Source organism: Anolis sagrei, chromosome X (genome assembly GCF_037176765.1).
Source record: "Anolis sagrei isolate rAnoSag1 chromosome X, rAnoSag1.mat, whole genome shotgun sequence".
Classification (NCBI taxonomy): domain Eukaryota; kingdom Metazoa; phylum Chordata; class Lepidosauria; order Squamata; family Dactyloidae; genus Anolis; species Anolis sagrei.
Genome location: NC_090034.1, coordinates 55295665 through 55323362, shown reverse-complemented (window position 1 = coordinate 55323362; position 27698 = coordinate 55295665). Strand labels below are relative to the sequence as shown.

The window sequence follows — 27698 nt, the reverse complement described above, 5'->3', positions numbered from 1 at the left end:
ACAAACAAACAACAATCAAAACGAAACATGAAAGAGAAGACCAAACTTAACTAAGGATAAACTAAATAAACATAATATAACACAAAGGGTCAGACCAATTAAAACACGATATATTAAAAGTATAATATAGTATATCATAACAGTGAGCTGAGGTAAGTATCCAATGTCCAAGGTGAGGATGTGTGGAAAATATGCTAATCTTCCTCCTATCCCTAAACTAGATTACACAGGTAGGTCTTTAAAACCTTTTTAAACGAGATGAGAGAGGGGACCATTTTTAGATCTTTAGGGATGGAGTTCCAGAGGTGAGGAGTGGCCACAGAGAAGGCCCCCTCTCTTGTTCCGACCAGCTGCGTTTGAGACGGGGGTGGAACCGAGAAGAGGGCCTCCTCTGCAGACTGCATCAATCATGCTGGTTTGTAAACAGAGAGGCGGTTTTCAAATAGTCTGGGCCTGTACTGTTTAGGGCTTTATTGGTAATGACCAGCACTTTGTATTTACCCCGGAAGTGGACCGGCAACCAGTGGAGCTGCCGTAACATGGGAGTTGTTCACTCCCTGTATGGTGCTCCAGTTAGTAATCTGGCTGCCCATCTCTGTACCAGTTGAAGCTTTCAAACTTTTTTCAAAGGCAGCCCTATGTAGAGAGCGCTGCAGTAGTCCAGACGGGATGTGACTAAGGTGTGTACTACCATGGCCAACTCTGGACTCTCAAGGTACAGGCACAGCTGGCGCACAAGTTTTAATTGTGTGAAGGTGCTCCTGGCCACCGCCGACACCTGGGGTTCCAGGGTCAGCAATGAGTCCAGGATCACCCCCAGACTGCGGACCTGTGTCTTCAAGGGGATTGCGACCTCGTCTAACACTGGCTGTAACCCCACACCCTGATCTGCCTTTTGACTGGCCAGGAGTACCTCTGTTTTGTCTGGATTTACCCTCAACTTACTAGCTCTCATCCAGTCCATCTCTGATAACAGACACTGATTTAGGGGGCAGGACGGAATCCTTGACATTTGGTGGAAAGGAGTAATAGAATTGGGTGCCATCCGCATAAATCTGATATCGAACTCCAAAACTCTGGATGATCTCTTTCAGCAGTTTCATGCAAATGTTAAACAGAATGGAGGACAGAACTGAACCTTGAGGGACCCCATTGGCCAGGAGTTGACGAGGAGTCCCTCAGCTCCACCATTTGGGTCCAACCCTCCAGGAAGGACCAGAACCACTGCAAAACAGTGCTGCCCATTCCCATCCCAGAAAGATGACTCAGAAGGATACCATGATTGATAGTATTGAAAGCTGCTGAGAGGTCCACGAGAACCAGCAGGGGCACACTCCCCCTGTCTAGCTCTCTTTGTAGATAATCCACCAAGGTGATCAGTGTTGTCTCTCTCCCATAGCCAGGCCTGAAACCAGACTGAGATGGATCCAGCTAATTGGTTTCCTCCAAGAACCTTTGGAGTTATGAGGCCTTCACCTCCTGCATTCCACTGCAAGATAGTTCTTATAAAAAAGATGTTCCTCTTAAGTTTTAGAAGGAACTTATGTCCTTGTAATGGAATCCTTGTTTTACCAGTAGAGATAGACCGATAAAGGCTGATTTCCAAAGTGTCAGAGTCTTGCTTCTTTAATAATCAATTAAGTATCACCCAGCCTTTCTTGCAGTACAGGACCAAAGTTGGAATAGACGCCTTTAAAGCAACCCCAGATACAATAAAAAAGAGATTCATCGTCCCCATAGAGAAACTTAGAACAGAAGGTCTACTCTTCTGCAATGGAGTATTTTTAGTCAGGGGGCATTGCGGATTTTTGTGATGCTTCCCTGGCTGGTTGTTGGTTCCAAGGTGCCTTTGGAACATGATCTGCTTCTGTGACTTTGAAATTTTCTCAGCTGCGACTTGGAGTTAAAGACACAGCAGTGTTCATCTGGCAAACGAATCTGGAAATACCTTTGACATTGAGGATGGATCTAGAATGCAGATTCACTGCATTGATCCGGAGTGTATGAGTCCACAGTGCCGTCTTGTCTGGTTTAATGCAGATCATCTGCATGCTGAAACTGGAGACTATGGCAGTGTAGATCCAAGCTTGAAAGTGAATCTTTATATTAATGTTGGCTGAATGCTATGGAATCATAGTATTTGGAGTTTTATGAGATCTTTAGGCTTCTCTAAGAGTGCCCTCTAAATGACAGCCCTCCCACTGAGTCAGGACCATTAAAAGTGGCGTGTAACTGAATTAATTCAACAGTGTGCATGCACCCTAAGAGCAAGGAGGAGCACAAGTCATTGTGGACTAGATCTACTTGGTCAGTAGGATGGAATACAGTCTGCAGGAGCACAGGCTACAAACATCTTTCTCAGTTAATAATAATAATAATAATAATACTTTCTTAATAATATTAATATTTATTATTAACAGAGAGAAAGAACTTTGTAGCATGTGCTTCCACAGACTTAGTTATTATTATTATTATTATTATTACCTATGCTGATAATTGTGCCATCACTGCCCAAGCAGAGAGCTATGAAATGGTTGAAGTTCTCTGAAGCTTTAGGTGCTCTTTCTGACTGTTACAGGGAAAACAAGCTGGTTCCTCATCCATATTAAGTGCAGATGTGTGCTTTTCATCTCAAGAACAGACAAGCACCTCAAGCTCTGAGGATTACCTGGGAAGGAATCCCACTGGAGCACTGCAGCACACCAACATACCAGGAATTACTCTGGACCATGCTCTGATTTAAAAGAAGCACTGTTTGAATATCAAGCAAAAAGTGCGTGCTAGAAATAATATCGTACGAAAGCTGACTGGCACAACCTGGGGATCACAATCAGACACAGTGAAGACATCTGCCCTTGCGCTTTCCTACTCTGCTCCTGACTATGCACGCCCAGTGTGGAATACATCTCATAACATTAAAACAGTGGATGTGGCTCTTAATGAGACATCTGTATTATCACAGGATGTCTACGCCCTACACCACTGAAGAAATTATACTGTTTTGCACCACCTGAAATCCATTGGGAAGTAGCGGCCTGTAATGAAAGGATCAAGGCATTGACATCTCTGGCCCATCCTCCATTCGGATATCAGCCAGCAACCCAAATCAAGAAATAACTTCCTTAGGTCTACAGAGATATTCGCAGAAACACCTCAGCAAGTAAGAGTCCAAAAGTGGCAGGCCCAAACCTGGAACCTCAGTCCGTGGCTGATACCTGGAAGTCACTAAACAGACTGCGCTCTGGCAGCACAAGATACAAAGCTATGGCGGAACTTCTCACAGCAACAACAGAGGCACTCCAAGTGGCTAGTTTCTAGTCCAGTGGTTCTCAACCTGTGGGTCTCCAGATGTTTTGGCCTTCAACTCCCAGAAATCCTAACAGCTGGTAAACTGGATGGGATTTCTGGGAGTTGTAGGCTAAAACACCTGGGGACCCACAGGCTGAGAACCACTGTTCAAGTCGAAGGAAATCGAGCATAATTTTAACCTTGTTTGTGTCTTTTAAAACACATTATAATTTTATCCTCAATCCACTTCTGACACGACAAATAAACAAATAAATAAATATTTTTATTATTTGTACCCCACTTTTCCTCCCTAACAGAGAGAACAAATCGGCTTACAATAAAACTGATAAAACAATTTAAGACCTAAAAATATTCAAACCTTAAAACAGAATTAAATATATTAACGAGATTGAAAATAAACAATTAAACCCTTTAAAGGTCTATTCATAGCTGAAAACTACAGCACCTGGTAAATCTTAATCTTTGAGGGCTGGTTTTGGCCTAGGGTCTTCAGTTGCTGACCTTTGAAACCCATTTCACTCTCATCTTTCGCAATCTGATGACCAGCGAGATCCCGACTGTGATCCCTGGAGGAGACTCACCTGCCCCTTTGGTCACCACCACTTTGGGTTTGCTCCGGGCGCCGTCTCCTTTCATGGTATAAGCTGCAACCGTGATGGAGTAGGCCGTCTCTGGCTGCAACCCTGCGATCACCATCTCCTGCAGACAACAAAGTCCCAAAGGAAGAGACAGACATTAGAAGGCGTTAGGACGCCACCGGGAAGGAGGGGGGGGGGGGACACGACAGGAACCACCACCGTGAAGCATGCAGGATGTCAACAAAACTCTTTAGAAGAGACCAAATTTTTTTAGAAGGAACCAAGGAGGAAAGGCGGAGGGAAAGGTTCGTTTTAGCACTAAAAGACATATTTTTCGTTTTGCGTTTAGCAAAGCATGCGGCCAGAAGAGGCCTTTTGCCTTCTCCCTATCTCAACAGAAAACGCTTCTGCCATCAAAAGCTTTGCCAAGTCCTTCAAAGGGTCCTAAAACTCTCAGAGGGGGGAAAAAAACCCTGCAAGCTTCAAGCAGATTAAAGCCTCCCCAGCCCTGTCTTCATGCTCCTTCTCAACCTTTCTCCCCTTCACTTGCTTTTATTTTGAAGACGACAGCAGGAGTTTGGGTTCTTGGACACCCTGTTTCCCCCCCAATTCTATACCATTGAAGCCGCAGTACTAGATAACGGCTAGTTGTCATTGAAGGCCTTAATGTTTGAGCAGCTTCTTGGTTCTCATTTTCTTATCTGCTTTCCAGCCTATGGCCACTTCAAGGAGTTTACTTGGCAAGGTTTTTGCAACTGCTTTCCTCTGAGGTTGACAGAGTACAGACTCAGACTGTATGGCTATACTGTTGAAGATTCCAGGGCAACACTACTGTTCTCAGCTGCCCTGATGATTGACAAAGGGTGCATTTACACTGCTGAATTAATGCACTTTGACACCACTTGAACCACCATGGCTCTATGTTATGGACTTGTTGATAGTTTTACAAGTTGTTGAAGGCTTTCATGGGCAGAACAGAACAGGAGCTTTTTTGTTGAGTTCCAGGGCCAGAGAAGCAGATATCAGAAACAGAAGAACGGCCTGCCTCAGGGGAGCGTGCTTGCTCCATCCATGTTCAACATTTACACAAATTACCAGCCACTGCCAGAAGGGACAAAGAGCTTCATCTATGCTGATGATCGTGCCATTACTGCTCAAGCAGGGAGCTTTGAGATGGTAGAACAGAAGCTCTCTAAAGCTCTAGGTGCCCTTACCGCCTATTACAGGGAAAACCAGCTGATCCCTAACCCATCTAAAACACAGACAGGTGCTTTTCACCTTAAGAACAGACAAGCATCCCGAGCCCTGAGGATTGCCTGGGAAGGAATCCCACTGGAGCATTGCAGCGCACCAAAATACCTGGGAGTCACTCTGGACCGTGCTCTGACCTACAAGAAGCACTGCCTGAACATCAAGCAAAAAGTGGGTGCTAGAAACAATATCATACAAAAGCTGACTGGCACAACCTGAGGATCACAACCAGACACAGTGGAGACATCTGCCCTTGCGCTATGCTACTCTGCTGCTGAGTATGCATGCCCAGCGTGGAACACATCTCACCATGCTAAAACAGTGGATGTGGCTCTTAATGAGACATGCCGCATTATCACGGGGTGTCTGCGCCCTACGTCACTGGAGAAACTACACTGTCTATTGCACCACCTGACATCCGCCGGGAAGTAGCAGCCGATAGTGAAAGGACCAAGGCAGTGACATCTCCAGCTCATCCCTTGTTTGGGTGTCAGCCAGCACGTCAACGACTTAAATCAAGAAATAGTTTTCTAAGATCTACAGAGACACTCGCTGGAACACCCCAGCAAGCGAGAGTCCAAAAGTGGCAGGCTCAAACCCAGAACCTCACTCAATGGCTGATACCAAATGAGAGACTCTCCCCTGGGCACACAGAAAACTGGGCGACTTGGAAGGCATTGAACAGACTGCGCTCTGGCACTACGAGATGCAGAGCCAACCTTAAGAAATGGGGCTACAAAGTGGAATCCACGACATGCGAGTGTGGAGAAGAGCAAACCACTGACCACCTGCTGCAATGCAACCTGAGCCCTGCTACATGCACAATGGAGGACCTTCTTGCGGCAACAACAGAGACACTCCAAGTGGCCAGATACTGGTCAAAGGACATTTAACCAACTACCAAACTCACAAGTTGCAAACTTTGTGTTTTTTCTGTCTTTGTTTGTTTGTTTGTTTTGTTAAAAATGTAATACAACTGTCTGGTTGCTCCTGACACAATAAATAAATAAATGGGGAGAATCACTGGGGTGCTGTGAGTTTTGTGGGCTATCTAGACATGTTCCAGAAGCCTTCTCTTCTGATGTTTCATCCACATCTATGGTAGGCATCCTCAGAGGTTATGATGTTCATAAGGACTCCATCCCGCTCAGACCCATCATGAGTGTCACTGGATCCCCCATATATGACTTGGCAAAATTTCAGGCTGCACAGCTACAAACCTGTATTGGGCTCACTACACACTACATCCAGGACTCAGCCCACTTCATAGAAAAAAATCAGCAACCTCAAGTTCAATACCAATGACATACTGATCAGCTTTGATGTGGTGTCTCTATTTACCAAGATCCCAATAACAGACATCATCGCACTAATCAACCAAAATTTCCCAGAAGACATCACAGCCCTGTTTCACTATTGCCTCACCATAAGCTACTTCCAGTGGGACAACGAATTCTATGAACAGAATGATGGAGTAGCTATGGGAAACCCTCAAAGCCTGGTCATAACAAATTCCTACATAGAACATTTTGAAAAACAAGCCCTGGAAAAAGTAACAAAAAAGCCCACTTTATGATTCAGATACTTGGACGACACCTTCACCATTTGGATCCATGGAGAAGAACTCAACAAGTTCCTGAACCACCTCAACAGCATCCACACAAACATCCAATTCACCATGGAAAAAGAAAATGAAGGCAAACCGCCTTTTCTAGATGCCCTAGTCATCTGCAAACCCAGTCAACAATTGGGCCACACAGTTTACAGAAAACATACACACACAGACAGATAGATACATATGTACATAAAAACGTCAACCATCATCCAGGTTATTAAAAATAAGTACCATTAAAGACCTGGCAGACTGTGCAAAAAGACTCTGCGAACCCCACCTCCTCCAAGGCGAACTAAACCACCTCAACTGGGCTCTACAGGCCATTGGAGACTCTACCAAAGACATCAGAAGAGCTGCAAAGCCAAGAACAAGACAAACGAGGAAAAGGGTCCTTGCCATACATCAAGGGAACCACTGACCACACAGGGAAGCTGAGGAAGAAACACAACGTAGAAACTATCTACACACCCACTAAGAAAATCCAACACATGCAATGTTCAGCAAAGGACAAGAGGAATCCTCTCACATATGCAGGGGTCTACTGTATACCATGCAGTTGTGGACAAGTCTAGAAAAGGACCCCCAAACACAGCAGCATTGCCCAAACATGAATCAGGGAACACGAAAGGTGCTGCAGACTAATTCAGCCCAAGAAGTCAGCCATAGCAGAGCACCTGATGAACCAACCTGGACACAGCATATTATTGGACAACACAGAAATGATGGACCACTCTAACAACCACCATATCAGACTACACAGAGAAGCCACTGAAAACCACAAGTATGTGGACAATTTCAACAAAAACGAGGAAACCATGAAAATGAACAAAATCTGGTGACCAGTATTTTAAAAACTCTAAAATCAGGATAGCAAATAAATAGCAGCACTCAGAAACAGGGAATTCCAGATGGGAAATAATCAGGCACAGTTAACACCTTCTAACAAAGGTTTCAGCCAGGCAGGAAGCAGCCAGGCTCTGAAGCTGCAAGGCCATTCAATGCTAATCAAGCTGGCCAGTTGCAGCATTCACACTTGCCTCTAACAGACAAGAGTTCTTTCTCCCACCTCGGACATTATTCCATAGATATATAAACCTTACTTGCCTGAGGATGCCTGCCATAGATGTGGGCAAAAGGTCAGGAGAGAATGCTTCTGGAACATGGCCATACAGCCCGGAAAACTCACAGCAACCCAGTTTTACAAGCTCTATGGCCTTCTTTGGCCGGTGCCTCACCAAACTACAACTCTGAGAAGACGACTGCACAGAGCTATGGGAGTTAAAGTGGTGTCAAACTGTATTGATTCTCCAGAGTAAATGCCTTTGAAGATGGGAATTGGAGTACAAGTCTTGACAGAAAGGTGCACCATTAGAGGCAGCCCAATTCATTCTCACTGCTAACGTATGCTGCAAAAAACTCAGCGGAACCAGGGTGAGAAAAAAATGGGACAAAGCACTGGAGGAAAGAAGGGCAGGAGGGATTAGAGGAGGGGGAAAGCAACCAACGACACTTTCACACCATCACATCAATGAAAGGGAAGGATGCAGAGGCAAAACAGCCCCAGGAGAGGAGCGTTGTACTTACGTATTCTGCGGTGTCGTCCGTTTCCCACTGAGCAAGAGAAGGGTATGCGGATAGGAATGGAAGGAAGGAAAGAAAGAAAAGGCGTAAGGCAGAGACAGCAAGTGGGGAGAAGCCACCCAGAAAGGAAATGTGGCCTCCAAGGGCCCACGGACTCCTGGGACAAGCAGAAGAGAAGCCCAAGAAACGATGGCGTTAGTTAGAATGAATGGCTCTGGTTAATAAGAGCAATGCTAAAGAGTGGCAAACTTGTTGTCCTCACATATTTTCAGCCCGAAAGAAGGGCAACCACGCTTTCAATTAATAAAGGTCCTCGGTCCAACACATCCAGAACTGATCTGCTACAGCCTGCATAAGTACCCTGATGTCAGGAGATGATGGGACCTGTCATGCCACAGGTGGCGGATTCTTATATCCAAGTTGGAGTAGACAATACCAAGTTGAATGACATGTTGGAAATTTAAACACACCTGAAGATCCATTTCTTCTGGAAGGCCTACCCAGTCCATTTTAACTATGAATTTTAAACTAACGTCTTGTGTTTACCTTTTTTTAAATCTTTGTTTTGTGTATTTTAATATATGTTATAATATTTTAATATGTGTATTTTATAGAATTTTATTATAGTGGATTTTTTGCTAGGTTGTGACCCGCCTGGAAAGGTGGGTAATAAATAAATAAATAAATAAATAAATATTATTATTTATGGATTGTTGATGTTGCAATCCCAGGTGACGGCAGGATTGAAGAGAAACAACTGGAAAAGCTGACACGATATGAGGATTTAAAGTTCAAATTGCAAAGACTCTGGCACAAACCAGTAAAGGTGGTCCCAGTGGTGATCAGCACACTGGGTGAGGTGCCTAAAGACCTTGGCCTGCACTTAAACACAATCAGCACAGACAAGATTACCATCTGCCAGCTGCAAAAGGCCACCATATTGGGATCTGCATGCATTATTTACATGCAGATTATTTGACGTGTGTCCAGCATGTGATCCAATACAACAGCCAGCAGAGTGTCTGCTGTGGACTCATCTTGTTGTGTTTCAAATAATAATAATAATAATAATAATAATAATAATAATAAACAGTGCAACAGCTGGGACTAAATGTAGGTTCATATCCTTATTTTCACACATTCCCAACTTTACATACGCCATTGCAATTGTACCCGCCAGATTCCCAAACACAGGAGCTATGCTGGTACCAAAACATGTAAATACTAAAAAAATGTTACTCTAAGGGCCAACCTATATATAAATATATATAGGGCTCATACACTAATGGTACCCGGGGTCACAAAATAGACTGATCTTCTGATTCCTGGTTACTGAAATACCTTTTCCTTCCTTTCCCACAGAATATGGGAAAATGACAAGAAAACCTTGCAGTTCCTGCCACCGCTTTAGCACCATTTGTCAGTGTCATGCCCACTATGACACTTCTAGCAACAGCCAGAAGGGACAGATGATCGTGCCATCACTGCTCAAGCAGGGAGCTTTGAGATGGTAGAACAGAAGCTCTCTGAAACCTTAGGTGCTCTTATTGCCTATTACAGGGAAAACCAGCTGATTCCTCATCCATCCCAAATACCCAAATACCTGGGAGTTACCCCGGACCGTGCTCTGACTTAAAAGAAGCACTGCTTAAATATCAAGCAAAAAGTTGGTGCTATAAATAATATCATACAAAAGCTGACCAGCACAACCTGGGGATCACAACCAGACACAGTGACGAAATCTGCCCTTGCGCTTTCCTATTCTGCAGCTGAATATGCATGTCCAATGTGGAATGCATCTCATCACATTAAAACAGTGGATTTGGCTCTTAATGAGACATATCGCGTTGTCACAGAATGTCTATGCCCAACACCGTAGGAGAAATTATACTGTTTAACCAGTATCGCACCCACTGACATCCATCAGGAAGTAGCAGCCTGTAATGAAAGGATCAAGGCAGCGACATCTCTGGCCCATCCTCTGTTTGGATATCAGCCAGAATGCCAATGCCTTAAATAAAAAAATAGTTTCCTAAGATCTACAGAGATACTCGCAGGAACACCTCAGCAAGCAACAGTCCAAAAGCGGCAGGCTAAAACCAAAAGTGGCTGAGACCGAATGAGAAGTCCCCCCTGGACAAACAGAAGACTGGGCGACTTGGAAGACGCTGAACAGGCTGTGCTCTGGCTCCATAAGATGCAGAGCCAATCTTAAGAAATGGGTCTACAAAGTAGAGTCCACGACATGCGGGTATGGAGAACAACAAACCACACGCCGCTTACTACAACGTGGTTTGAACCCTGCCACATGCATAATGGCGGACCTTCTTACAGCCACACCAAAGTGGCCAGCTTCTGGTCAAAGGATTTTTAGCATAATGCCAAGGTTGTAACTTTGTGTTTTTAAATACATTATAACTGTACCCTTAATTCACTTCTGGCACGATAAATAAATACCTAAATGCCCACTATGCATGGAATGTCATAATATGACTTATGAATGGGAGGGGAAAAGGATACCTCAGAAAGCGAACCTGAGAAGGAAGTGTCTTCACAAATCCATCGCTAGATGCTAAACCCACCTGAGCATCCGCCAACATCACGTCCTTGATCTGGGGCAAACCATTGGCCTCTCCGTTCTCCATGCGGACAAAGTGGACCTGGTAGCCACGGATTTGCCCGTGCTGCCGATTCTTGACCGGGGAGCTCCAGAAGACTTGGATGGCTGTTGAGTTTAGAACTTCCACTTCCACCTTGCGAGGAGGGGCGCTGGGCACTGCAATGAAGGATTGGGGAAGAGATGGAAAGGGAGGCAACACAGGGTGCCACAGTTCAGCCTCAAGAGAAGAAAAGTGCACATACGAACGAGCTCTCAAAAACATAGGGACATTTTTATCATAAGTTTTACCTTGAAAAGTGGGGTAAAAATATCAGCAAAATTGGTAAATAAAAGGCTTGGACTAAATCGGGAGAAGGCAACATCTCTTTGTCTGGGCTTAAAATGGAATCTGGTGTATAAATGTGAAGATACAGAATGTGAGGCTCACAGAGTAGGCACTGCTGTGGTATACGTAGTATATGTTGAGTGACAGGGGGCTACTTGTAGTGAGGATGATTGTCGTAGATCATGTTGTATTAGTGGATGTATCCTGGATGTCACAAAGAAGAGGAAGGTGCCCTGGAGACTAGAACTCAATGGAGCCACGGCTTCCTATGACAGGAAAGGAGAGCTGTTCATCAGTGGAACTCACTGCCTCGGAGTCCGATTGAAGCTTCTTCTCTGGAGACTTTTAAACAAGGGGCTGGATGGTCAACTGTAGGGGGCTTTGATGGTGTCCCCCTTTATGGAAAAAGGGGGTTGGACTGGATGACCTTTGGGAGACTCTTTGAACTCTACGATTCTATAGCTCCATTTCTTCACACATCTGCTAATGTCTGGAAGGCTGTATGGCCATCAGTTGGGGGGGAAGGAGGAGAGGCTTTGATTGTGCTTTTCCAGCATGGCCGAAAGGGGTTGGACTGAATGGCCCTTGGGGATCTCATCCAACTCTCTGATTCTAGTGATAGTTTCTTTTTTATATTAAGGAAAAAAGTCTTGTACAGTTTTGCTTTGGTGGATGGGCTGGGACAGTTCTGTGACACTGTGTATTTTGACTGGGGTGTTATATACAGGGTTGTTCAACTGGTAAGAACAGATACTACATTTGATCTGAGCCAAAAGGCCAAGAAGCCAAATTCGTTATAAAAGCCACCCACCTGAGATCACTTTATCTCACAAAAGGGGTCCCTTGTCATGGCAATAAACTTATCTGTATTCTCCAACTGATTCTTTTAAACCCACCACTCTACTCACCCTGCTTGGGGTCATGGTGGTGCAACAGGTTAAACTGATGAACTGTTCAATCTGCTGACCTAAAGGTTGGCAGTTCAAAGCCGTAGGTCACGGTGAGCTCCCGCTGTTAGCCCTAGCTCCTGCCAACCCAGCAGTTCGAAAACATGCAAATGTGAGATCATTAGGTACCACTTTGGCGGCAAGGTAATAATGGCGCCCATGCAGCCATGCTGGCAACGCAACCAGGAGGTGTCTACGGACAATAGGCTCCTCGTCTTGGAAATGGAACAAGAGCACCTCCCCATGGCCAGAGTTGAGTGCAGCCTCCAGAAAGCTGGAGATGAAATGGGAAGCCTTTACTTTTGTTCTGTGTATTTGTATCTCATTGTTATTCCACTGTATTAAAAGCACTGAATATTTGCCTATCTGTGTATGTTGTAAACCGCTCTGAGTTCACTAAAGTGTTGTTGTTTTTATTATTGTTTCATCTTGTAATTTCATCTCATTTTACCAAAATTATCATTTAATCAAGTTTTATTGTGTTTTAATTTATTTTAGTTAACTATTACAGGAGTTTTAGGATAGTGATTAGTGTTCATTTGTCTGTATATTTTTGTTTTTGTCCTTTATTGTTGATATGGACTAATCAATAAACAGATCAATCTATCTATTGCAGCGTTTCTCAACCTGGGGTTTGGAACCCCTGGGGGGTGGTCGTGAGAGGGTTTCAGAGAGGTTGCCAAAAACCACCAGAAAACATATTTCTGATGGTCTTAGGAACCCCTTTGGCAGAGAAGGCTGAAGATCTCTCTACCTGTCCTTCTCTTCCTTTTTAGAAAAAGACGGTGAATACTCCCACCAAAAGCCCGCCTCCCCCACTGTGATTGGGAGGGCTGTTTCTGAGACACCAAGCGGGGAGGGGAGAGCAGGCATGCTTGGCGCATGGCTGCGTAGTGCGCATGTGTGGGTGAGGGAGAGCATGTGAGGCTGGAGGGAGGCTCGCGCCAGCGAGTCCCTTCAAGGCATAGGAGTTCTGTGTGGGAAATTTGGCCCAATTCTATTGTTGGAGAGGTTCAGAATGCTCTTTGATTGTAGGTGAGCTATAAATCCCAGCAACTACAACTCCCAAATGTCAAGATCTATTTTCCTCAAACTCCACCAGTGTTCACATTTGGGCATACTGAGTATTCATGCCAAGTTTCATTAAGATCTATCACTGTTTGAGTCCACAGTGCTCTCTGGATGTAGGTGAACTACAACTCCAAAACTCAAGGCCAATGTCCACCAAATCCTTCCAATATTTTCTGGTGGTCATGGGAGTTCTGTGTCCCATGTTTGGTCCAATTACATTGTTAGTGGAGTTCGGAGTACTCTTTGATTGCGGGTTAACGATAAATCCCAGCAACTACAACTCCCAAATGACAAAATCAATCCCCCCAACCCGACCAGTATTCAAATTTGGGCATATTGGGTATTTGTGCCAAATTTGGTCCAGTGAATGAAAATACATCCTGCATATCCGATATTTACATTACAATTCGTAACAGTAGCAAAATTACAGTTATGAAGTAGTAATGAAAATAATTTTATAGTTGGGGGATGCCACAACATAAGGAACAGTATTAAGGGGTCATGGCATTAGGAAGGTTGAGAAATACTGATCTATTGGCTTGTTTGTTGGCTCATTGGTCTGGCTGGTGTTTTTGTTTTGGTTGTATCCACATGAGTGTAAAGTACAGGGAGGGAACACTCACCATCTTCGTCGGTGCGGACGACAACAGGGGAGCTTTCGGGGCCTGGCCCCACGACGGTGTGAGCCACCAGGGTGATGCGGTACTCTTTCCACTTCTCCAGGGATTCCAGGAGGATCTGGGTGGTGGTCGGAGGAATGCCCTTCACCTCTTTCTGCTCGGCGTCCTCCGCATCCAGGGCCCGGTAGCGGACGCTATAGCCTTCCAAGACGCCGTTTTGGCTTTCGGCTGGAGGTGGCCGCCAACTTACCAAAATGGCCGTGGATCGGGTGCTGACACATTTTACGTCTTGAGGGGGGGCGGATGGTTCTGCGGGTTGCAGGATAAGGAAGGGGAGTCCGGGGCAAAAGGGGAGGAGGGGAGGAGGGAAGGAGGCAGGGAGGAAAGTGGAGGAGGAGGATGGGAGGGAGGAAAGGGGAGAAAACAAAAGATGGGAAAGATAAAAGAAAAAAAGAAAAAATGATAACAAAAGAAATCTAAAAACGAAACATACCAAAACTCGGTCCAGGGAGATCAAATTTAAAAGGGGGAAGGGGAGGGAAAAGAAGGCTTCCTTGAAACGAAAAAACAAAACGGAAAACAAAACGAAGCCAAAGAAACTGAGAGGGAGTAAGTACTGCAACACAAATTGTACAAAGCAAATAAAGATGCAAAATTAAGTTGGGCCAGCGCAGGGTCATTTAGTCTCCTTGAGCACTGACAGTGCTCAATGCTATATTTGCCACCGATTTGGGAACAACTCCTATCAAAAACATTATGGCAGAATTGCTCATCTTCCCAGATTTGTGTGTCTTCTGCTCTAAGTGAAGAAAAAGGAGGAGGAGAAAGATCCCAATGGAAGAGCACGAAGATATTAGTGATCTTCTCAACTACCTGGATGGAAGTACATACTAACATGAGCAAAAGACCCTGTCTGTCTATCAAGATATTTAAACTGTTGCAATTCAGCCAAAGGCTGAAGATGAGGGGATTGTTTTATCAGAGGTTGTGAGGCCTGATGGGTTTTCCAGTGAGGGAAATGAGGGGATTTTAGATCAGGATTCTGCCTGGGAGAATAGACCTGGGAGTGAAACAGATTCAGAGCAGAGCAGACAGGGAGATGCAGTGGCCTCGGACAATAGGGAGAACCTTTCCCCTAGTCGTTCCTTAGCAATGGAAGATAAGGAATTGGAAGGGAGATAATTTTCCCAAAACACACCTGCAGTTAGTAGGAGTTTGAGATTCAATCCCAGGAGGAGGGAGCCAAATTATGGAGATCACAGTTTATTTGTGAGAAACAACAAGGTGAGAAATCCTTAAAGCAACAGATGCCAAAGACATGACTTTATGGCTGTGTGGTCCTTAAATTAAAGATTGTTTTCTTAATGTATTGTCGAAGGCTTTCATGGCTGGAATCACTCCTGACGTTTTGCCTGCATCTATGGCAGGCATCCTCAGAGGTTGTGAGATCTGTTGGAAACTAGGAAAATTGGGTTTATATATCTGTGGAAAGTCCAGGGTGGGAGAAAGAACTCTTGTCTGTTGGTGCCAGGTGTGAATGTTTCAATTGGACACCTTGATTAGAATTTGATAGCCTGACAGTTTTTAGGTGTGCCCTGTTACTGCCTGGGGGAATTCTTTGTTGATTAGCTGTTCCTGGTTGTTTTTTCTCTGGAGTTCCCCTGTGTTTGAGTTTTATTTATTTACTATTATAATTTTAGAGTTTTTTTTTAATACTGGTAGCCTGATTTTGTTCATTTTAATGGTTTCTTCCTTTCTGTTGAAATTGTCCACATATTTGTGGGTTTCAATGGCTTCACTGCGTAGCCTGACATGGTAGATGTTAGAGTGGTCCAGCATTTCTGTGTTCTCAAATAATATGCTATGTCCAGGTTGTTTTCTTAATGGCTAGTTCAGGCAATGCTGCGTTACCATGTGGATCTTGGGTCTTGTTCCACATTCATGTCTAGGATTTTTGGAAAAGTCTTGTACTCATGTTCATGGAGTCATGTTTTTAAGAAGTTCATGTATTCCTAGTTTGGGTTTTATGCCTATTTTTTGCTTCCTGTTCCCCCCCCCCCCCCTGTACTTTTTACCATTGAATAGAACTGTGCTATCTGGATTATTGCTTTTTGCATGCCTTTTTCCCATTGCTTTTCATATTACCTTTGGCTTTCCCCCCTTTTATATTGGCTTTTCTCAACAAACTGTTTAGTTAATTCTACTGGACTTCTGACTGGTGTTGAATGTAAAGGTGAATTCCAGGCTAGAGTGCAACATAAATCTCCATCCGCTCCAGGCAATGTACCTCCATTGTCCCTTTAGCTTGGCAGGATTTCGGGGGGGGGGGGGGGGACATCTATACTACAGGCTGAATACAGTTTGGTAAAGGCACCAAAAGTCTTGGCAGAGAAGGCTAAAGGCCATACAAAACTACATCTCCCTTCTTGGCAACTCTAGGGGAGAAAGGGAAGCCGCATTTGAGACAGCAGGACTTGACGGGAGCCATGTCTGTCTTTGCGGATGCGAGGATATGATCTTTCCAACCAATGGAGATCTCCAACCTACTCTACCCCACCAATAAATAAAACGTTGCTCTGCCGTGTATCAAAATTCCCATAACTTCCCTAAATTCCTCTGGGTTCGTCCAAACATTGTGACGTCTTTCGACCCTTTTGCCAGCCACTCAGAAATAAAGAACATATATATTGAAAGAAACAAAACCGAGCAACGAAACCAAGCTGGTTGCATTAAGAAAAAAGAAATTCAAAAGAAGGGGAAATAACAATTGCAACTAAATAATAATAGTAATAATAATAATAATAATAATCTCAAGTCGTACATAAAATATAAGGCAAACGCTTCCAGAGGTCTCGTTGTCTGTTTTACCTACCTTCCACAACAGCTAACTTTTAAAAGACTTTCTTACGAGAGCACTAGGGCGGCTCGGCTCGGTAGAGGCTTGGTCAGACTCGTGATGGATTTCTCAGCAGCATTTCGGTTTGCTGCATCTCCTCCGTAAGGTTACCTCCCTCCTCACTTGATTCCCTCTGTAAGACTTTGCTAGCATGAAAAGATTCTTCATGCTGAGCTGCATCATGTTCGGACTCCCACGATGTGCTCTATCCCTTTCAGATTAGGCTTTCACCGGAAAATGAGGCCACTCCTGTGATGTTCACGGCAGGCGACTCTTAGAAACAGGTTGCCTCACTTCTTGAATTGGTTTGGTGCGTTTTTCCGATCTGTTTGCAGCACCGACTCAGCATTTAAAGCCCTATATGTGTTATGAAGGGTTGCCGTTTCTTCCATGACTGCCAATACAGGAATTTCTCGGCCTTCCAGCATGACTCTATATAGTTGACGTTTGCTGGAAGCTGACCACAGAATTGCATTGGAAGAGATTTGGGACGGCTTTATGGTCAACCATAGAGGCTGCCCATAGAAATGCATCAAGGTTCCGAAAGAAGTGTTCTTCTAGTCCTCCAGCATGACTCCATGGTCACCTTCAGACAGAGGTTGACCACAGAATCACTCTGGAGGAACTAGAGATAATATCTTTTAATCAAATCCATGAATCATCAGATCTGCCAAAGGGACTAGGGCTCAGCAGTTGCCATAAAGAATGGACAAACATTGGAGCAAAGGCTGCTCCAGAAGAACATTGAGTTCCAGTTGGGGCCAGACAGATGTTTAGGAGACACTTCCAAGAAAGACATGAGGTCATTGTTGCAGATAAGCCAGAGGCTGATGGTTTAACTGATGATTTAGAGATGATTGTAGGTTTTCCTGTGGCACAAAGTGATGGGCCCTCAAGTCTGGGAAATTCAGGTCTGGGAAATGATGGTTCTCTCTGTGAGAAAACTGGCTCAGAAAGTGCAGGGCCTCAAGGTCAGTCAGAGGAGCCAGAAGTAGCAACAGCAGATAAGGAATCTAGTGAAGAGCTGAATGATAAGGAGGGTTCCCAGGAAAAACCACATGTAACTACGGAGATCAACAAAAGTCTTCATTTACAAACCAAGAGCCAAAAATAGATTACATTGGTCTGAGAGATTATGTGGGAAAGTTGTGGAGAAAATTCATGGGAGACATAAAGCTTTCATGGGTGTCTATTAAACAACAAGTTGTTTACCTTAAAGGGCAGTTCAGGCTACACTATGTTAGAGGGAGAAGCTAAGCCTGAGTCAAGACTTGGTTTTGGAATTTTAATATCCTTGAAGGTATTTAATGTTCCTGTTCATGTACTCCGGTTCTAGTTTTATACCTTCTTGCTTGTGGACGTATCCTATACCTGTGATTTCGGACTGTTCCTGGACTTTGTCACCTCTGGAACTTTAAGAGACATTTGGATTATTGTTTGGTTATCACTTGTTGCTAAATCTTTTTGGATTATCTATCTTCCTTTCTTATTCCTGCTTTTTTATATGCTTTTCATGGGTTCTACAATAAATTGTTTGCTTATATTCCTGGACTCTTGCATAGTGCGGTAGTCATAGGTATTTCCAGGCCTGGAGTGCAACAGTCATTATTATATACTTTCCAAGATTTCGAAGATCAAAACCAAGAGATATGTGGCAATGTCAGATTGCGGTCAAGACGGCAGAAATCATCAACGATGGAGAACAGACAAATTGCAGTAGTTTGCTTTTGTCTGAGTCAACTAGGAAGGGCAAGCATCTTCCTTCTCTCTTCCATACTTGGGATTGCAAATTACTTTGGCAGCAACTGAAGGAAGCTGAGGCCTCAGGGAGAAAGGGGAAGCACAAGAAGGGAATTTGGACTTTCTAAAAGCGATTTCAAATATGGATGAGAGAGAACTGGGAGTTAGAGGTTATCCTCCTTTGATGGCGCTTCCCAGAAATCCATATAAAAATACTAATTTGGGAGGCAAGACATAGCTATCTTGACTGGTAGCAACTTATAGCCTTTTCCTCCATCAACCTTGCCTAATGTCATTTAAAGCCATCCACAATGGCTTTTAGCATAGTTCTTAGGGGAAAAAATGTAGGATATACATTTTGAAGCTGTTTAAACTTTTAGAAGCAACCTTCAAGCTCAGACTGGTAAAAAGGCAGGCTCATCATCATCCCCTCGAAGAGGAACTAGCTAAAGAAATCCACTGCAGAGTATGACCAAGCCTCACCTACCCTTTTGGGGGTGATCCTGAGCCTGAAAGCCACATCAGGCATTCAATGCTAAAAAAAAAAGAAAACGCACGAGTCCATTCCAGCCCCAGGTCACATCATAATCCAAGTCAACCTCTCCACTGGATAGCTCTGGTCAGCCTGTTTTCCGGTGGGATCGGCCCTTGCTGCCTCAGAGGGCGGTCGGCTCACTCACCCTTCTAAAAACGCCATCAACGTGAGGGGATGTGTGGGGACCCCCTTTCTGTCCCAATGGGAAACGTGGACAAAGGGTGGGGTGGGGAAGGGAAGGGAGGGACGAAAAGAACTCGCTGCCCTCTCTCTGGCTAAGCAAAGGGGAGGGAGAGACGGAAGGGATCCCATCCTTTCTCCTTGCCAGCAGGAGGACCTGAATGGAGTGTCCTTCACAATCCAGCCCAACCTGTGGGAATCAATGGGTGAGTGGAGGCGGAGGCTTACTTCCAAAGGACGAAGGGGTGTGAGGTCGATGCTCGGAAGAGCCAGTAACCTCCTTCCCATTGGACGGGGTTGGAGATCAAGCGTGGCGGAGGTGTGTGGAGCCGTGGCGGAGGAGAGGAGGAGGAGGCAACAGGTTGGGCTGTATTTGTGAATAGGCTTGAGACCAGCCAGTACTCACCTTTTGGGCACTCTTTGACCCGCTTTAAAAGTTGACTGTCCAAGCCTCAAGAATGGCCCCTTACTGAGCTTTCGTACCAATGCAATCTGCTCTTTTTTAACCCTTTAGGTACCATAGACGTTGGATATATTGCCTGGACATCATCGGCTATTGAACTTTAAAAAAAAAAAAGCAAAGGCAACCTACTACTCTAAATACAAGTAAGGTAGCATTAAAAACTTCATTAAGCAATGAAGTTATTCTCCCCCCCCCCCCCCCCAAACACTGACTCTACTTGTTCTTCTAGAAATCTATGCTTAGGCCACACTTTCAAAAATATTAAAAGGTAAGACCCAACAGCAAATGTCCAATCTATTGCTTTCAGTGTTGAGTCATAAGTCATTTACATATCTGATTTATTTATTTATGGTATTTTATATACCATTTGCTATAATAAGATCAATGCAGAAGATGCTGACTTGTCCGTCCACTTTCCCCAAATGGTCGATTTTCGCCCCTTCCCTCCCAGTGGAATTTTTTTTTTCTTGTACTGATATCCAAGTTTACAGTCTCTGGTACTTGAAGAGTTAAAAGTCAGATTTCTTTTCAATATCAAAAAATAATACTTTACCTTTAGTTTAATGGATTTTTTTTTAAAAAAAGAAAATAATCTTGGGGTTTTGATGCTCTGGATCGCCACTCTGACAGAGTAGGACGCCGCATGCCGGGGAATGGGTCGGGTGCACAAAAGTATGCGGGGCAATCATGCGCAGCTTGAAGCCACAAGGAAAGCAGAGGAGAGATCGCACAAGCAGCAAACAGTGCAGGTATGACTTGGGGGGAAAGGAGGAGAGGAGGAGTGAAACCACAGAGAGAAAGGAGAGGGCATCATCTGCATACAAGCGTCTCTTGCTTCTGAGACTGATGGCAGCATGAAAGGTCAGAGAGAAAGAACATCATGTCGTCTATGTACAGCAGTGGTTCCCAATCTCTATTTTTGACCAGGGTCCACTTTGACCAGGGACCATTCTCCAACATTAATACCAAAAGGGTTACGAATCAGTTTTGGTCAACTTTAGATTCGGTTTGGATATTTGGGGTGCTGATTCAGAAAATTGCATTGGATAGACCACATCAGCTCTAGTTTCTGATACAGAATATATGCCATCCAGTAGTCGCCATCTGCTCACCCACAGAAAACCATATTTAATCATCTAGAGCTGATGTGGTAGTAGTAATTTTTGTGGATAATTAGCTGCTCCCCTCCAGACATCCCTGTTGCCTCAGTAAGTGGCATTTGGAAGACCAGTTGTTCTTGCAAGACCAGTTGTTCTTGCTGCCGCATGGTTTCAAGGCTACGACATACTAATGGTGAGGCTGCGGACCATATTTTTGTTTTTGTGGACCACTGGTGGTCCATGGAACACAGGTTGGGAACCACTGATGTACAGGCTAATCCTGTGTCTAAGACTGGAGGTCTTAGTCCCAAACCGCAAGTCTTTGGAAAAGAACGGAGAAAGGAAGAAAGGTACTACGGGATACAAAACAGTCCTGAGTAAACTGCGAGACCCAACTACTGTTGGTGGACTATCAGTGAAAGAGCAGGAGCTGTCTTTGTGTGCCTCTTCTCTCCCTTTGGGAAAACTGGGCTCAGAGGGCGAGGCGAGTAAATACATAGAGCGGATCAAAAAAGAGCTTCCCACTTGCAAAGCTGGAACCAATTTACATAGTGAAACCAGCAACATTAATCTGAGACTTCCCTGAAGGTAATCAGAAAGTCAAATGTTGTTGGCTCTCAGTCTAGCCTTTCTCCTTGCGCATCAGTTGGATGATATTATTTCTGGTCTTGAGAGGTATAGACGGTATTTCTTCGATTCTAAGATGCCACTTATTCTAAGATGCACACAAATTTCAGTACCTCTAACAGAAAAAGCTATATACAAACACATACATACATACACATATACATATTAACCTGCTGTGGTGGTGCAGCGGGTTAAACCACCACAAACTTGCTGACTGGAAGGTTGGTGGTTCGAATCTACAGGGTGGGGTGAGCTCCCGTTGTTACCCCTACTTTTGCTAACCTAGCAGTTCAAAAACATGCAAATGTGAGTAGATCAATAGGTGGGAAGGTAAAGGCGCTCCATGCAGTCATGACCTAGGAGGTGTCTACGGACAATGCTGGCTCTTCAGCTTAGAAATGGAGATGAGCACCACCCCCAGTCGGACTCGATTAGACTTCATGTCAAGGGGAAACCTTTACCTTTATCTTTACACATTGTAAGACACCAACATGCATATGAATTTCAGTACTGCCACCAAAAACAAAAAGACATAAATACACCGGTGATTATAAGTTAGACTTCATTTTAGAGATGTTCATATAGGGGGAAAAGTGCATCTTAGAACGGAAGAAAATACAGTGTATAGTTTAATGGCTTTTGTTTTTTTGTTTTTTAAAGAAAGTAATATTGGGGTTTGATGCTATCTCTATTTAAGCACCCATAATTCTAAGACAGTGGTCCGTGGACCACCAGTAGTCTGCAAGAACTAAAATATGGTATGCAGCCTCACTGTTACTACAACATTACAATGAGTGTAACTGGTCTTGCAAAACCAAGGCTTATTAAATATGATTTTCTGTGGGTGAGCAGACAGCGACTACTGGATGGCACATGGTGTGTATCAGAAACTAGAGCTGATGTGGTCTATCCAATGCAATTTTCTGAATCAGCCTTGGACCGCGAGAAGATCCAACCAGTCCATACTTCAGAAAACTCTGATCTCGGAATGGCTGGACAACGCGACTGGATAGTGATCTGGTAATGAAATGCAGAGGATTTATTGTTTTATGATGTTTTTATTGATGTTATTATGTAGTGAATTTTTATCTATATTTAAATGTTTTAGCTATTTTTATATTGTTATGGGCATCAAATTGTGCCGTTCTGTAAATCGCCATGAGTCACTCCCGGGCTGAGAATGGCGGTGTAGAAATATAATAAATAAATAAATAGTAAATAAATAAAATAAAATCAAGCCCGACTGCTCATTGGAGGGAAGGATATTAGAGGCTAAGATGAAGTACTTTGGCCACATCATGAGAAGACAGGAAAGCTTAGAGAAGACAATGATGCTGGGGAAAATGGAATGAAAAAGAAAGAGGGGCCAACCAAGGGCAAGATGGATGGATGGTATCCTTGAAGTGACTGCCTTGACTCTGAAGGAACTGGGGGTGGTGACGGCTGACAGGGAGCTCTGGTGTGGGCTGGTCCATGAGGTCACAAAGAGTCGGAAGCGACTGAACGAATAAGCAACAACAATCCCAAATAACCAAACCAAATCTAAAGTTGACCAAAAACTGATTTGTAACCCTTTTGGTATTAATGTTGAAAAGTGGTCCCTGGTCAAGTGGCCCCTGGTCAAAAAAAGATTGGGAACCACTGTTCTAAGGCATACCCCATTTGTAGAGGTGTTTATATGGGGGGGGGGGGGTGAATCTTAGAACTGAAGAAATACAGAATATGTTGGTAAGCCTTTCAACTTACCAACCCAGAACAATTCACAAACGTACTTTGCCCTTGAGTGTTAACAACAGAAGTTCTCGCCAATTCAAAAAGCTGGTTGTTGATTCTCTGTGTCCCCAGGATTTTAGAGCTCACTCAGGATGGAATTTTAAAAAGAAAATGAATTACCGTATTTCTTCTATTGGAAACCACCATAGGTAAGTTGCACCCCCATTTCAGTACCAAGAAAAGGACAAAAGGTACACCTGCAGTTTTAAAATGCATCCTGTTTTTAGATATGTGTATCTAGGGCAGTGTTTCCCAACCTTTTTTTGACCAGAGCCCACTCTCCAACGCTAGTACCAAAAGGGTTACAAATCAGTTTTTGGTCAACTTTAGATTCGGTTTGGTTATTTGGGGTGCTGTTTCAGAAAATTGTCTTGGATAGACCACATCAGCTCTAGTTTCTGATACAGAACATATGCCATCAAGTAGTTGCCATCTGTTCGCCCTCAGAAAACCATTATTTAATAATCTAGAGCTGTAGCAGTAATCTTTTCTGGGTAGTCAGCCTTTCCCCTTCCAACATCCCTGTTTCCTCGGCACTAGAAGAGGGTTTTGCGAGACCAGTTGTTCTCGTTGCCATGTGCTTTTGAGGCAACGGTGTAGTAATGGTGAGGCCGCGGACCATGTTTTCGTTCTTGCGGACCACTGGTGGTCCATGACTACAGGTTGGGAATCACTGATCTAGGGAAAAAATGTGTCATAGAATTGAGGAAATGCAGTAAGTTCTTTGTTGGGCACAGAAATGGCTTCAAAGCATTTTGTCTCTTGCTGTCTCCCTCGTTGTGAAATTGGAACGCATATCAACAAGTCTGGAAGGCTTTGTGAATGGGAATTTGGTCTTTCCAGAAGAGAACGCTTTATGCAGAAAGGGCCAGAGAGAGAGAAAAAGAATATATATATATATATATATATATATATATATATATATATAAGCATGCACATAGATTGATATATATATATATACATGTTTGCAGACGGGATGGAACAAGGCACGGTTTCCCTCGACAAAGCAGCCATGCATTCTGACAGGCATGCCAGGAAATGGACAAGGGAAAAGAAACTGAAAAGAGAGGCAGAGAGAAAGAAAGACAGAAAACTCGCCATGGAATAGGCAGAGGGAGAGCTGTATGGAGAGGGGAGAGGGCTGCATCAGACCAAGGAAAAAAGGGAAAGAAAAAGAAACGACACACAAAAAGCCTGCCCCCCTGAGGAGCTGGGAGGTCTGAGCGCCGAAGGATGCCGCCAGGATCAGGGAAGAATTGAACTGGTTCCTCCAGCAGCCAGCCAGGAAACAAAAAGAAGTGTTTTTCACCAGGTTACAAGACCACTGCACAAAGCCACCCCCGTTCCCTCCCCACAAACGCCTGGCCAGGAATTAAAAATTCTGCCTGAACTAATTAGCGAGAGAAAAGAAACAAAAAAGAAAAGAGAGAGACAGAGAGAGAGAGAGACAGAGAGTGAGAGAGAAAAGTGTTGGCAAGCTCCCCGGCCCCGAAATCGAGGTTTTCGGTATCCCTTTTCCTTTGTTTTTTACAAAACCAACAAGAAGCACAAAAACGAGGAAAGGAAACCTCATGCAAACGATCTGGAGTCGGTTTCCACAAATCAGAGGGTTTCAAGGAATAGGATTTCAGGGTCAGCAGCTATTTGTTCCCCTCCCTCCACCTCGATTCTTTCAGTTTGGCAACAAAGACCACAACACCATGGACAAAAAGGGAACACTGTTCACGCTGCACAGCTATAGCCCTACGATTCCACTTTACTGCCATGCAATCCTAACATGTGCAGTTCAACACCCTCAGTCAGAGGGGCCACCTCACTAAAGAGGAATTGTAGCCTTACAAATGTGCAGCATGAAGCCTGTTATCACTGGGTGCATTTACACTGTAGAATTGAAGCAGTTTGATATCACTTGGTGTCCTGGGAGTTGTCGTTTGGTAAGATGCCAGCACTCTTGGGCAGACAAGGCTTGAAGCCTTGTGAAACGAGAGCTCCTGGGATTCCACAGCATCAAGCCCAGCCTGCATGCATTTGACAGTGTAGACGGGCCTTCCGTCAGAGCAAATACATCAAATTTAATCTCGACAGGCACAGAAATCAACCATTCAACAGAACGAAAATGGAATTCCTCCCAAATCCTTGAAGGGATTCTAGAACAACAACAAAAAAAAATGAGATATTCCAAGTAGCCTTGGCTTGCTAAAGTTTGTGATGGGGGTTACAACGCGGGAAGATGCAATTTTTCCAAAAGGCCAATATAGGAGAAGACGGCTCCAACTGTTGAAAGATGAAAAAAATCCTACAGTGGCTTTTGAATGCCTTCTTGTGCTGGCAGAATAATCCATTTCTCGATTCTATGGACTGCTTAAAGCATTCAGTCTGTTGTAGCTCAGCCAGGGACTGATGGGTTCACTGATGATTCAGAAGGGATTGTGGGATTTCCTGGGGTTTAAAGCAATGCAAATTCAGGCCAGGTTCAAAGTGTTGATTCAAGCCAGATTTAAGGTCAGTCAAAGGGACCAGAAACAACATCATTAGATAAGGGGTAAAGTGAAGAATTAAGTGAAACAGAAAACTCTCAAGGGAAAGCACCTGGTGTTACGGGAATAAGCAAAAAATCTTTGTTTACAGATTAGAGCAGAGAATCGACTCTGTTTGGAAGCAAAACAGAGCTATATTTCCCTATTTCCCTAGTGCTGTCATCCCTCCACATTTCCAGGTTCTGGTGCTTGCAGATTTGATTAGTCACAAATTCACTTAATATATTTTCTCTTGGAATCTCTAGGCTCTCAAGTACAACTCCATGGCCTTGCTCTATCTATCTATCTATCTATCTATCTATCTATCTATCTATTATCAATCTATCAATTATCAATCTATCAATCATCTTATCTAATAGCAATAACAACAACAACAACAATAATAATAGCTTTGTCGAAGGCATCTATGGCAAGCATCCTCAGAGGTAGTGAGGTATCTATCTATCTCTAGGTATTTGTAGTCCTGATCAACACCTCTGAGGATGCTTGCCATAGATGCAGGCGAAACGTCAGGAGAAAATGCCTCTAGAACATGGCCATATAGCCCGGAAAATCTACAACAACCCAATAATAGCTTTATTTTTATACCCCACCATCATCTCCCCAAAGGGACTCAGGCAGCTTACATGTAGGACCAAGCCCTGAGCAAACAACAAAGTTTACCAGCTAAAAAAAACAGTTAAAAACACGATAACATTTGTATCTATTTGTATCTATCCATGCACTGTCCACCTATTCATGCTGTATCTATCTTGCATCCATTTAACCATTCAACATCTATCTATCTCTATCTATCTATCTATCTATCTATCTATCTATCTATCTATCTATCTATCTATCTATCTCTTTCTCTAGGTATTTGTAGTCCTGATCAACAGATGATCACAGAGTTGTCCTGGAGGGTCTAGAGATTTCTAGAAAGGAGATTACTCCATAAATAAATATAATTATTGCATTTGTGCTCCCCCCCCCCCCCATTTTCATGTCTGTGTCCTTCTCTGCACTGATGGTGGAGGGAGAACCTTTTTCAGACTAACTACATCCACATCCAAGTCAATCTCATCTTTACTTTCTAATGCATATCTGTCAAACTCAAGGCCCACCAGCCAAATCTCACCCTGTCCTTTTATGTGGCCCTCTTCCAGATGCCGGGCCACAATTCCCATATTCTTATACATCATGACTAGAGCTGATGGGGGTTGGAGTATAGGGAGAACTGGCTGTCTGTCGTTTGTTCTGTTGAGCCAGGAGAGCAGGGTTGGAATGTAGATACAAGGCTGGCAGATATGAGGTCTGACTCTAAAATGTCCTTTAACCTTTCCCTGACCTCAGAGCCACAAGGGCTGTTGGGTTGCAGTTCCCATTGTCCTTAGTTTGCACGGTGGTTTTTCTTTTCATGTCAGGAGCAACTTAAGAAACTGCAAGTCGCTTCTAGTGTGAGAGAATTGGCAGTCTGCAAGGACGTTGCCCAGGGGACACCTGGATGTTTTACCATCCTGTGGGAGGCTTCTCTCATGTCCCTGCATGAGAAGCTGGAGCTGACAGACAGGAGCTCACCCCGCTTCCCGGATTCAAACCACCGACCCTTCAGTCAGCAGTCCTGCTGGCACAAGGGTTTAACCCATTGCATCACAGGGCTCCTTGCACAGTGGATAATCAAAGGGGATGGGAGTTGTCATATATTAACATCTGGGGATTGAAACCAAAGGGCACCAAGCATTATGTGGATACAGAGGACAAACTAATTTTTTTTTCTATATGGTTGGTGCTCTTTAGTTTTAATCCTCCAATCTGTCCTTGGATTCAAGGGCCCTTTGAATGCAACTGTTAGGCAGATGTGGCCTTCCATGAAAAGGAGTTTATGAAGCAACCCAATTCAGCTCATTCCTTTGAGTCATTTTGCATCATCCCGTGTTATAACAACACGCAC

The 27698-nt window shown here is 44.0% G+C and overlaps 1 protein-coding gene and 1 pseudogene across 1 annotated transcript in view; both read right to left on the bottom strand.

The window, feature by feature from the left end:
• Positions 1-27698, bottom strand: part of PTPRS (protein tyrosine phosphatase receptor type S) — a 214728-nt gene that overhangs the window by 59295 nt on the left and 127735 nt on the right. The window contains exons 14-17 of the mRNA XM_067473477.1: positions 13921-14226; positions 10917-11110; positions 8338-8364; positions 3891-4008 (exon numbers count right to left, since the gene is read on the bottom strand). Of these exons, the coding sequence (XP_067329578.1) occupies positions 3891-4008; positions 8338-8364; positions 10917-11110; positions 13921-14226 (645 nt within the window). The remainder of the gene's footprint in view (positions 1-3890; positions 4009-8337; positions 8365-10916; positions 11111-13920; positions 14227-27698) is intronic.
• On the bottom strand, positions 11952-12068 carry LOC132782196 (U2 spliceosomal RNA; annotated as a pseudogene).